Raw genomic sequence first — 13069 nt, 5'->3', positions numbered from 1 at the left:
AGGAGTGCTTACTTTTTTTTTTTTTTATGGATTGAGAGTTTTACCAATGATCGAAAAAATATTTTTATCCTGTAAATATTTTTGTAGCACTGTGATTAAAGAAGTTACAAATATCTATAAGTTAAATTGAAAATCTTTACTTCTTTATTACAAGAGTATAATCAAGAGTAGAGATATATATTCTAATTTTGCTTTGCTTTTTTTTTTTTTTATATGTCTATATGTTAATGCCTAAAAAAGAAATTACATTTGAGAATTATTCTGAGTTAGTTGTTTTGATTTGTATAATGTTAAATAGCGACCATGAGTCCATGAATCGAAAGCAGCAACGCGATAACAAGACATTAACTCCAAGAGGATATTGCATGATATAGTATTAGAACCTTAGCTATTTTGTTTAGGGAAAAAACAAGTTATATTTTTCAAGTTTTTAAATATTTTAAATCATATAATTCAATTAAAGTCAAAGTCTTTAGGAAAAATAAGTTTTAATTTAAAACATGCTTTGGAGTTTAAGGATTAATTTTTAATTAAAAAAAAATCAAAATCATTGACTTAGGTTTTGAAAAATTGGACTTTTGTTGTTTTTATCCATGAAGATCGATCACTACAGTAAAAATTGAATTGTCGTTGGATGTGTAAATTAAATTTCTTAAAAATTAGGGTAAAAAACACAAATAAACTAATGGAGGATAGTTATTACATGAATAAGCCAAATTGAAGATTGATTCACAAATAAGCCAAAGCATACTTAATGTAATTTGAACCTATTTGGTTCGAACTCCAATTGTATATAAATCGAACCTATTTGATTCGAACTAGACACATAATTCGAACCTAATTGGTTCGAATTACACACGAATTGGGCTATCACATAATTCGAATTACTAAGGAATAAGTGTGAATATGTTACGTGCATGAGATTGTAATTGAAATGAAACAAATTTAAAATGTTAGTAATTTAAAATGTTGTATAACTGAAAATTGGAATTAAATTAAAAATACACTTTATATATGCAACTTGAGGATTATTTAATTTTATTTAATTTGAATTTTATTTTATTAGGATTTAATTTTCTTTAATTAAATTGAAATAAGGATAAAATTAACACAAAATAAAATGTTGAAAGTAAATCTAAACGAAATAAAATTTAACATTAAAAAATTAAGACAATTAAAGATATAAAGTATATTTTTCTCTTACAAAATTTGTAAACCAATTATTAAAAAAAAGTTAAAAAAGATTTGATTTTAGAAACATTTTTTAACAACGCAGAACATTAAAACTAAATAGAGACTAATATATTTAAAAAAAAAAAGCCTAATTTTTTATTACAATAAGTGATAAGTAAAGTACAAGTTATATTAGAAACCAAAAGAGTACACTAACTATAATTTAGAGAAGTTTAGAATTGGTCTTAAAGATATTTTTTATAAATTTTATATAATAAATAATTTTTTCGTATATATTACACGATTTTAAATTTGTTCCATTTCAATGAATATATAATTTATTACAAACATTTTTTAATGTCAATAAAAAATTTGATTTGCCAATGAGTTATAGCTCAAATGGCATAGTCTCCCCATACTTATCTAAGAGGTTGCGGGTTCGAGTCTTACGTGTATATTTCTTTAGCTCATCGCGCTATTTCTAAAGATTATATAGTTAAATATTTGAATTAAATTAAAAATACACTTTATATATGCAATTTGAAGATTATTTTAATTTTATTCTTAAATTTTATTTTATTTAACTTTATTTAATTTTAATTTTATTTTATTAGGATTTAATGTTCTTTAATTAAATTGAAGTAAGGATAAAATTAACACAAAATAAAATGTAAAAGTAAATTGAAACGAAATGAAATTTAAGATTAAAAAACTAAGACAATTAAAGATATAAAGTATATTTTTTTCTTAAAAAATTTGTAATCAAATTATTAAAAAAAAATAAAAAAAGATTTGATTTTAGAAGCATTTTTTAACGAGGCATACAATTAAACCCAAGTAGATACTAATATATTAAAAAAAAACTTATTTTTTTTACAATAAATAATAAGTAAAATATAAGTAATCTTAGAAATTAAAAGAGTACATTAATTATAATTTAAAAAAGTTTAGAATTAATTTTAAAGATATTTTTTATAAACTTTATATAATAAATAATTTTTCTGTATATGTTACAACATTTTAAATTTGTTTCATTTCAATTACAATCCTATGCACGTAACATATTCACACTTATTCCTTAGTAATTCGAACCAATTAGGTTCGAATGATGTGATAGCCCAATTCGTGTGTAATATGTGTGTCTAGTTCGAACCAAATAGATTCGATTTATATGCAATTGAAGTTCGAACCAAATAGATTCGAATTACATATAAGTATACTTTGGCTCATTCGTGAATCAATTTTCAATTTGGCTTATTTATGTAATAACTATCTTCCATTGATTTATTTGTGTTTTTTACCCCAAATTTTATGTATAACAAAATTATTTGATAAGTAACCAAAATAGATTTCAATCATTGACAAATGACAACGTTGCAATAATTAGAAGAATTATCAAATCACGTAAAAAAAATGATAAATTATAATGAAATAATAAATTACGTTACGAATTTAAAATTTAAAATTTTTACTCATCATAGAATTTAAAATAAAAGTAATAAATGTGACAATAAATATCCAAAATTCAACTAAATTAGTTTTAGGGCATATGAATCTTGTTAAGTGCAGATTTAGTTTTATCTCTCAAATTTAAAATGTTTTAAATTAAATTAAAAATGATTTTAAGTAATACAATTCAAATTGGTTTAAGATAAAATTATATATATATATATTTTTTTTTTGAGAAATTTTTGAGAGATTTAGACAGGGCTACTAATACATTTCAAAATTATACAAAGACACATTCAAAAATTAAGTTAATTACAAACCCAGCTTACTATAGTTGAAACATTAACCTTGGTCAAATTTGGACAAGCCAAATAGTGACCAAATCAAATAACCAACCATTAAGAAATTAACATTAGTTCAGGATAGGAATCTCCCTCCCATGGAGTGTCTCAATTTCAAGCCTCCATTGATGGCTGTTCTAGCTCAGGATTGTTCACTGCATAATAGTTATTACAAAAATGAAAGCTTTCCAGCTAGCAGCCTAAGCTTTAAGCGTCTAAGTACCTTCTTTGTCAGAAGCTTTCCCTAAAGAGGTGAAGTTCAACCTGAAGAGCAAGAAACCAACCAACCAAGTTTTAGCACAACTTAACCAATGCATTTACTCTATAATTGAATCTATATGAATATACGAAGATATTGTTGATTACCTGATAAGAGGCTTCTTCTGAGGTAGAGGTGCAGGATTCATGCATAAAAATGGTGCTGTCAGTTCAGCAGGCTTTCCCAAAATGTAAAAGGTAAAACAATGGAAGGAACCATGCGGAAGAGAGGAAAAAGAAAAAGTTAATAGTCAGAACAGTGTCAATTTGTTGATGCTATTGCATGGAACCATACTACAATACTATCATATTTGCCATCTTTTAGCCATATTAGTACCAAATATAATTGGACCAAATTACATGAACCAAATTCTATCTGAAATACCAAAAAATTAGACAAGGAAAACTACCAAAAACATGAAAGACATTGTGCAAGAGTGCATGCATGCAAGTAGAGTTAGACATTAGATCCAACCTAACTTGTAATTATAGCTGTCATACAGATTTGGCAGAATTTTGAGAAATATTTGCAGTGACAATTGCACGAAATTCATGAAAAAATGGTATCTAGAATCTACAATTGTTGTATAAATTGAATATGACAATCTAAATCTTCCAAATTTAAGCAATAATAAGTGGTTAACCTCAAGCTCCTCCAAGCCCCCATTAGTGCATAACTGAGTCGAACATGTTTCCTTGGAAATAACTGGATGTTCCGAGACAGCCAACTTTGAGATTGAAGAGTCCGAGTTGTCTCTTTTCATATCCCGACCATTCTCTCTAACTTGATTACTACCCGCATTATTATCTTCAAGCTCTTCAGGTTCTTCTGGAAATGCTTGAGGTTGATGTGCTTCATATGGACCAGATATGATCTTGTCACTGGATAGCTTTTCTTCTTTAGAAACAGATGTATCAGTAACGGGAAGTATAGGGTCGAGTTCTCTGTTGATTCTCAATGATCCATTGGTCTCACTATCTCCAGACGGAAATTGTAAAGAAGGTTTCTCACTCTTTTGGTCACCCATATTGTTAACTTCAGTCTCATCAAACTTCACAGAACAAGTACTGGAAGCGCTAATGAAAGTTCTATCTTCGTGAACTTCCCGGCTGAAGGGCGTTAAAGATGTTAAGGACTTGGAAACCTTCGAGTTATCATCCATGTTGTCCTCCGATCGTTTTCTCTTCCTCCCGTCATCTGCTCCAGATACAGCTCCTTGAGACATTTCTGCTTGGCCATTCTGGCCAGAAACCCTTAATTCAGAACTTCGTTTACTGTCCCAAGTTATTTTAGATGGGTGGGAAGGTCGGACACCACCAGGAAATACAAAGTTAGGTATATTACGTCGTTTCACATGGGAAACATGGATGCCCATTCCAGGTTTCAATAGAGTATATGCATTAACAGAGTGCTTGAATTCGTCAACGGTTAGCCTTATATCAAATTGTTCACCTTCATTCACTGGAACTCCTTGCTTACGCTGAAGTCCCATAAAGTAACAATGATGGAAAGGTCTAGATTTGTCTGAAAATTCACCAGGGTGTGGATGACATTGAAGCATGCCATAAGTGTGCCTCTCAATCTAGAAAAACAAATTACGTCATACACCGAGAACAGAACATATGCAAAACCATGTTATCCACCACCCCCCAATCCATGAAAAAATGAAAATAAAAAATAAATAACAAGAACCAACAAAACAGGGGAAGCAAGAAAGAACAAAACAAACAGGTAATTGCAACAACCGTTTACCCCAACTAAGTGGGGTCAATTGTGCGGATTATAAGCATCGTTGCTTAATTATAAACCATGTCTGTAGGCAAGACAAACATGTAGAACAGTGTTATACCTTCAGTGTCAACTGCCGGAGGCGAGATTCGACCCAGCCCTTCCATTGTCTGAGATCATCCGCATTCTCCGCAGCAATGTCAATCCGTAGATAATTCTTGTAAGCTTCAAAAAAGGGATAACGCTCAAAAAGGGTGTCCCAATCAGCATCTCCTGCCTCCATTTCCTACAAATACCATAAATCCAGGAGATTGACTATACTTTTAAGTAATTCAAATATCATAACAAGGTTATAGCAAAAAAATAAAATAAAATAACAATGGAAACAAAATAAAAATCTCACAACAAGAACATAACTATTCTTTGTGGGATTGTTTATGAAAATTCAACCAACATGTAAGGCTTGTCTTTAATAGGTCAGGTCATCTACATCAATAAATGTTCAAAACTGCTATGAAAACTTCAATGCTTATAAAAAAAATTCGCCTTGATAGGGACCCAGTTATTTATGTATAAATAAGCATACTTAGTGTCATCGAACAAACAAAAATTGGCTCATGGCAAGGCTTCCCCATTTAGTTCAATTCAAATCAGAAGCAGCAAAGTTATTGCAGACAAGCGAAGTATCTACTAGAAAGCATCATGTTAGTCAAGAGAAGCCAGACTTCTCTAAATGAATATTTAACCTGCATATCTAACATAACTTCAACATAATTATAGCACCATACTTGATCACGGAAACTCTAAATTGAAGCCCGTGATATAAATCATCTTGGTGAATGGGTAGCAACAAAAAGAGGGTTTAGGCTTTTAGGGGAGGCTTGAACAAAGAATTATTCAAATTTTCAATTTCCATAAACACTGAACTTCCCAAGATTTTTCGGAGAAAAAATGTTGAAAAACAATGTAATACCTCACATATTTCACTTCCCCTCTGAAATTCCTGTGACATAATACGCAAAGTACTTGATGTCACATTGTAGGTAGAGTTCATGCAAGGATAAGCAGGAGTAATTATAGGCATCAAATGATATCTATCCCTGGGATTTCTTCTAGGATCCCAAATAGGAAGTCCAAGAGATCCTTCTTCAATAGCACAAAGCATGACTGGATTAGGCCACCGCCACTGAGTATATACCCTAAAGAATCGAGACACTAACATATTAGGCAGTGCATTAGGATATAGCTGGCATATTCGGGCAACAAGCAATGCCAAGTTTATACCACCAAGAAAACCTGAAACCTGCACATGAAATAGCAACAATATGCATTAGAGAAATCAAAGGAATATATCAAAAGATGATAGAGAACAAGTTCAGAACAGAAAATAAGCTATCCTGGATGCGAGCTATGCCATACATTTGAATAAACACCACGACGCTTTGCCCAAAACCTCATGCATCTCAATGTGGTGTGAAAATTCTGTATTTCAGGGGGAAAATAGATTCAATCAGTGATAAGAATGTCATAAAAAACACTGGAGAAATATAAAATAGAAAATCAGTGAGTAAATGTTTAATCCACCACCTGAATATTAGGAACCAAACGTAAGACTTGATCAGTTACTCTGCAACCATTAAGACTAAGAACAGTTTGTTCATCTGCATTTTGCAATATTGAATCTTGCGATATATCTAAGTCCTGACCCACAAAAAACCCATGATTACGATAAAGAGAAGATTAGGTGCAATTTACACTTTTAGATCATAGTGCAAGCACACAAAACATGAGGAAGTAAGATGTATGCATGTCCCTAGAAGATTCGCTTTCAAAGGATCTAAATGTTCTAAATCACAAATTAACAGTCTCTTCCCTGCCACCAACCAAGGAAGGACAAGTCTTTAACACAGTAAAGAAACAGTTTAGAGACCAAATGACAATGCTGTCCAAATGACATTCATATATGTTCCTTGAACTTGATGCTTTCAAAATATCTGGAAAAACCAAGTCCATAACTCCAGGGAAGGAGATACAGAAAGGAAAAAAAATTATTCCCAAACTCACTCACCTCAGGAATAACCCACAAAGCTAATCTTGCATACAGGAGATCTATAGAAATTCCATTGAACTTGAATTTCATCACAGGGACATGAGCGTCAGGCACAGGGTGCAACTCTGTTACCTGTGGCATCTCCAATAGCATCTTATGTAGCTCACCAAAGAAATCCTCCTAAGACCAATTGAAAAAAACAAGTTTAGCAGCCAGCAGATATGACCTAAAAACAAAATTGAATGAATTTAGCATACTTCTCGGGTTGCATGTCTAGGTCCCACACAAAGAGTGTCTATATCAGCTCCGGGGCCATGTACCTATAAAATTTGTTGAAAAAAATTTCAGTAAGATAATAAGACAACAAATATCATTGAGGATTTTCCTGCTAAGTGGGGATTAAGATAATGTAAGCAACCAGGTTAAACAAAAGTGAGAAATATATTGCACGAACTGAATGTCAGATCTTGGTCCTAGTTTAACATAAATGCAATGGTAGTATCATATGTCGTTCATTCTGAAAAGACTTTTTACCCTACAACCTCAGAAGTCTCTCTCTAGACAGTATCTAAGTTTCAGGACATGCAAAGATGAAAGAAACTCAATGGAACTGTGCATCAGCAAAGATTTTGCAGGTGTGTAATTAACTATCTTGGCTGGCTTTGATGGTAGTTTCTATCATAACTTTCTATGTAATTAACTATCTTCTTCATCAAATACATACAGCTTTGGTAGGTATATCAAACTTCATCAGTTCATCCCCCCATGGGATATTGGGATTTGGGATAGAATAATGAAAATGAAGATGAACAAGTCACCTCAAGAAACTAAATTATCATTACTACAATAGAGCCTAATCTTCAGCACGGACCAATAAGAAACCATACTACCTATGAAAAGCATCAATATATATTTTCGCATATTCCAAGTTAACAACAAGAATACTCTCTGGTCTCTGCATATAACCAAGCTTTGAATAGCAAGACTGAGTAAATAGAGTTGCAAGCTTTAACATCATACAAGCATTTACAAGCTTCTATCACATATAATTCGCATGAAAAACACACTATCATCTAAAAAGGCAATAAGCTATACAACAATACTATCCTAATTAACATGCAGGCACTCCAAACTAAGAATCTGAAAAATGCAGAGCTAATATAAATGTGTATGTACAGGTACATATACAAAAAGAGAGTAAGAACTAGAAGATAAAAGTAGCTCCATACCCCTAGCCGATATGAGCCAAAGGTGAAAATCTTGGCATTTGCTTCATGCACCAGTTGATCATTGAGTCCCTTTGCATGGCTTATGGTTTTAACCCATGTCTTCACAATCTGAATAGCACAACATCAAAATAAAAGATCTAATTCATATAGAACTCCACTAGTTGAACCAAACAATAAACAAGTTGAACCTGGTCTAGCCTGCCAAGAACTTCCTCCCTAACCACTGCCTCCTCCTGACTCTCATATAATCCAGCATCTTGCAAGTACTTTAAAAATTATCCAAATTCAGCACAAAAAAGAACCATAGAAAAAATAACTAAATAATCAGCATGAATTCACAATAAGTTAAAAACAGTAGAAACCTTCTCAAGTTCCCGGGTCTTGATCACATCATACTCAGTTGGTCCAGCCAATGAAATAGGCTCAGTTATGCCTAATCTTTGTTGACCATTACTGAGATTGCTCAATCCATGGATCACCATTATTAAAGTGAGAATATTTTTTCCCTTATTTTTAATATTATATTTGAGATTGTTTCTTTACAATGACAAGGAGCTATGAGAATTATCAGTTATGATTTTTTTTTTTTCAGCCTTTTCCCAAAAAATCAAAGCAACGTTATGAAACAAAAAAAAAAAAAAAACGCCACTATAACAATGTTATGATGTTATGATAATTGTTGATTGTACAGTACTTGGGGGAACATTCAAATCTATGAACTTTGACCATAAAGCAATGAAAGAATAAATTACAACGCCACCTAGAACAACTTCATTGCCAAAAGGGGCAAAAACAGAGTACAAAATTTCAATTAGGTTTCCTACTTCCGAAGCAAAATCGAAACCCTAAAGGACTAAATCAGCACCGAGCAATCACGGGAACCAGATGAAGATGGAGAGATTGTGCTCCCGCGATCAGAACTGGAAAGTCTCAAACTTGAGGAATTCTCGAAGGTTTAGCATTTCCACCAGCTTCGAATATAATTGAAACTCCATGCTTCAAAATAGAAATTAAAACAAAAACGTGCATTGTGAATAAACAAATCAGAAAAAGATATTCAAATAAATAAATGATGAAAATGGAAAAGAAACAAGAGTTATAAAGGATAGAGATTGCAGAAAGGGACAAAAGTGCTTACGAAGAGTAACAGAAAAAAAGGATTGTTTTAGGTTTTGGAAACGGTTTGGAGTGATGAACTGATGATGAAAGCGAAGAAAATGATTTATCTTATTTTCTTATGCTTATATAATTTTTTTTTGACTAGTGTATCACCCCGTGCTTAGCACGGAAAAATTTATAAAAGTAAAAAAAAAAATATATATATATATATATATATATGCTTCGATATTTAAAATAAAAGTACAAAATAATTATTATTTTAAAAAATTTATAAAATTATTATTAAAATTAAAGTTTAACTTAAAAAAAGTAAGTAATAATTATTTTATATTTTTTAAGGTCAAATAATTATACACTGATACAGAATTTAAAATAAAATTAAAATATTTATATTAGAATACTATTTTTTTCAAAGACTTCTCTATAAACAACATTGATGATTGAATTTGCAGATATTCCTACTTGATTCATAAGTAAAACTTTTAAACCTCTCTTGCTCTTAACTCTTGAAAGTGCCACATATAGTTGGTCATGTGTAAAAACTGGTTTGGGCAAGCACAATCCAACATGAGATAAAGTTTGTCCCTAAAACTTGTTAATTGTCATGGCAAACGATACTATTATAGGAAACTGTCTTCGTTAGAATCTAACTGGGATGGTTTTATTTGTTGATACCATATTCATTCTTGGAATCAAAGCAATATGACCAACATTGTGTTAAGACTTCACATTCTATGACATGATTTCCAAACTTCCTAACTTGTAGCCTTGTACCATTACAAAGACCACTAGATTAGTCAATATTTCTCAGTAACATCACCGGAATACCAATCTTGAGTATTAATTTATGTGGAGGCAAACCAGAGTAATTTATGCTATTCAATAATTCAGGACCATAGAGATCTAGCTGACTCTCCATATTCCCTTCATCCATACAAATGGAATCCGAACTAAGATATAATTTTTCCTCTCCAGGAATGATAGCCATCAGATGGTTGTTGACCTATTTAACGATGTCTAATGTGGGAGCCAGTATAGTTCCTGCTTTGAAAAAATCTTTTGAGGACATATTTTCCAAAATATTTGGATAAGAAAAATGAACCAACTCATCAAATGTCTGGTCCGAAGAAGGAATAACAATATCTCCTGGAAGACATATCTCAGATTCACCATCCATATTGTCACCTATTAGACCATCACTAACTTTCAATAACCACTCACCAAATTGCTCTGTCTCATCTTGATCTGAAGCAGTCGTCCTTACAGAGAGTCTCATATTTTTTGTTAGTTTGAGCACCTAACAAAACTTCCAAAGGTAAGACGAATTCACGGTTGAATGAACGATATCTTGTCTCGATCCTCGTGAAATGACAGGAAGAATTTGTCTAAAGTCTCCACCTAGTACAACCACTTTTCCTCCAAAGGGCAAATCTTTGCTATATGTTGGAGAACACCTCATGATATCACCCAAGCATTTATCAGGCACTTCATAGCAGTACCTACTAACCATTGGAGCCTCATCCCAAATTATAAGTTTGGCTTTCAACAGCAACATTGCTTGAGGAGAACCAGGTTTGATGTTACATACAGAATCCTCAGTTATATTCAGCGGTATTTTGAACCTTGAGTGTGCCGTTCTTCTATTGGGAAGAAGTAAAGATGCAATACTACTCGAAGAAACGTTTAACATTATATCACCCCTTGAGCAAATCTCAGCAGACATAAGGTTCCAGAGAAATGTTTTTTCAGTACCCCCATGACCATACACAAAGAAAAAAAACCCCTTCATCACAATATACAGCTGTAACAATTTTATCAAATGCATATCTCCGCTCAGGTGTTGCGATGTCTAACATGTCTGAGGCATTTTTCTTTAAATCATCCATGTTAAAGTTTAGCTCTTCCCTAATAACCCTTTCGGTTAACAAAGAATTATCAACTTCAGTTGCTAAAGGCATTGGAGGATAGTCTTTCAAGGTTTTACCATAGAAATGTAAGATCTTATCTATATCCATTAAGCACAACTGCTTAATCTCATCATCTGACATTGTTAACTCTGCATATTATACGATACTGTAAAAATTCAATCAAACTAAAAATGATCAATAAGGAAGAACTTTTATCATTGTAATTAATAAAAACTTACCCCTATGTTCATCACAGCTCTTTGTCGATACAAAATATCATCTGAGAGTTCATGCCAACATCTATCTCAGACATGTTCTGGTCTTGAGATATTGTTAGATGTTAATAGAATGACAAATAATCTCCTAACATATGATCCTGAGGCCCATGAGCTTGCTTCCTTAATTGCATCAATGAATTTTTTGTCATCTTGCAAGAGTCCAAGGGCGAAGCATGCATCTCTATACATAGCATAAATTGTTTCTCCTACTGTTCTTATATCTCGAAAACTCATATATCCTCTCTGAGTATTCAAGAGAAGTCGTTGGTAATATTCTTCAATATTTGCTACAAAAAATTTGGTTAAAATCCCACTTTTAAGTTGTTAAATGGATTAAGCTATGCTATTTTAATTATTATGTAGCTACACATCCGCATAAGAATAATTTTCCTAAAAAATATAGAAAAATAAAAAATTGTATAATCTACAGATTATAACTGTTGAAAGTTATTTGAACATTTATTTTCTAGTGTAGATAAATCGAATAAAATGGACGTGGGGTATAGGCTGTTAAGATTTTAAATTTAAATCATTAAATAAGTAAGATCAAAATTGAATATAAACTCGTCATTACCTGTAGGTACATGAGTCTTCCAATTGCGAAGCCTTTCTTTCGAAGAAACCACTTTGAAGGATCGTCCTTCCAAACAAACTTGGTTGGAAACTCAGCATAAGTCAGACTTCAAGCATAAGGATATGACATGTTCGCCGCCATCCATCCCAAAAACATGGACTTATGAGATATTACTCTTTCGACGATATCATTCACATTAGAAGTTTCACCATAAACCACAGGTTGCTCAATCACCAAATGGAATGGAAGTCTAATCACAAATGGTTCTTTCTCTTGGATTTCGTATCCAAATAGACGCCAGACTGCCTCACATGGCAAAATGTACCTACAATCATAGTAATTCCTAATTTCGTCAACAACTTGTGTGGCTTCTGACGGATCACCAGCATTGTATAGAGTAGCTGTTACGCGGTCATTACCCTTGTGTACATACTTAAATAGATACTTAATAGAACTTGTTTGACATGTGTATTCCACATTTATGTGGCACCCGAACTTGAGCAACAATTCTAGATTATACGAAACAATGAATTTATTGTCTAGTACACATTCCCTTTTCTTCACTGTTCGACCGTTATAAGTACGCCTATATTTGGAAAATCCGACCTCATCAATGAGTGTTCGCTGTCTAAACTCTTTAGGATAGAACTTTGAACATGATCTATTCTTCATGCAAGGTGAATTCTTGTTGTACGGACCACATGGACCATGTACCATGTAATTTTGAATAGCTCCATGTAGATTTGGCCTTTCATTTTCATCAAGAATCTCAACTGTTATAGATTTGGCCTTTCATTTTCACATCAATTTCAGAGAGGAGAGGAGAGAAGTGTGGGAGTGGGAATGGGTTATGGACTTAAGCCGTTGGGGATTCAGTTTTTTTTTTTTAAATCAAAACGGCACCGTTTGGAGGAATTATTAACAAACCGGAAACCTTTTAAAAAAATCAACCAGTTCTAACG

The 13069-nt window shown here is 32.3% G+C and overlaps 2 protein-coding genes across 3 annotated transcripts; both read right to left on the bottom strand.

The window, feature by feature from the left end:
• Positions 1-2880: 2880 nt before the first annotated feature.
• Positions 2881-9508, bottom strand: LOC112751057 (nuclear poly(A) polymerase 1). 2 transcript variants are annotated; one of them, XM_025800050.3, is made up of 13 exons: positions 9368-9508; positions 8592-9225; positions 8418-8495; positions 8230-8337; positions 7258-7320; positions 7019-7180; positions 6538-6651; positions 6370-6432; positions 5924-6253; positions 5072-5236; positions 3866-4804; positions 3330-3400; positions 2881-3227 (listed from the first exon to the last, which is right to left on the bottom strand). In XM_025800050.3, exons 2-13 carry the CDS (start codon positions 8709-8711, stop codon positions 3179-3181), a joined length of 2262 nt encoding a protein of 753 aa, XP_025655835.1. In that variant the 5' UTR covers positions 8712-9225; positions 9368-9508; the 3' UTR covers positions 2881-3178. The 2 variants fall into 2 exon arrangements, with proteins under 2 accessions (XP_025655835.1, XP_025655836.1); XM_025800051.2 differs by lacking the exon at positions 9368-9508 and having other exon boundaries at positions 8592-9300.
• Positions 9509-12215: 2707 nt separating this feature from the next.
• LOC140179382 (uncharacterized) lies at positions 12216-12824 on the bottom strand. The gene has a single exon (XM_072218245.1). It carries the CDS (start codon positions 12822-12824, stop codon positions 12216-12218), a length of 609 nt encoding a protein of 202 aa, XP_072074346.1.
• Between the last annotated feature and the right edge of the window lie 245 nt (positions 12825-13069).

Source organism: Arachis hypogaea, chromosome 15, assembly GCF_003086295.3.
Source record: "Arachis hypogaea cultivar Tifrunner chromosome 15, arahy.Tifrunner.gnm2.J5K5, whole genome shotgun sequence".
NCBI classification, from domain to species: domain Eukaryota; kingdom Viridiplantae; phylum Streptophyta; class Magnoliopsida; order Fabales; family Fabaceae; genus Arachis; species Arachis hypogaea.
Note: the sequence above shows the minus strand (reverse complement) of the source record. Positions and strands in the feature narration are given on the sequence as shown.

Coding starts and splice junctions, on each gene's coding strand:
- LOC112751057 (XM_025800050.3), bottom strand. CDS start 8,711: ATGGTGATCCATGGATTGAGCAATCTCAGTAATGGTCAACAAAGATTA. Junction 8,338..8,417: donor TTCTTGGCAGGCTAGACCAG/GTTCAACTTGTT, acceptor TGTGCTATTCAG/ATTGTGAAGACATGGGTTAA. Junction 6,433..6,537: donor GTTTGGTTCCTAATATTCAG/GTGGTGGATTAA, acceptor CCTGAAATACAG/AATTTTCACACCACATTGAG.
- LOC140179382 (XM_072218245.1), bottom strand. CDS start 12,824: ATGGTACATGGTCCATGTGGTCCGTACAACAAGAATTCACCTTGCATG.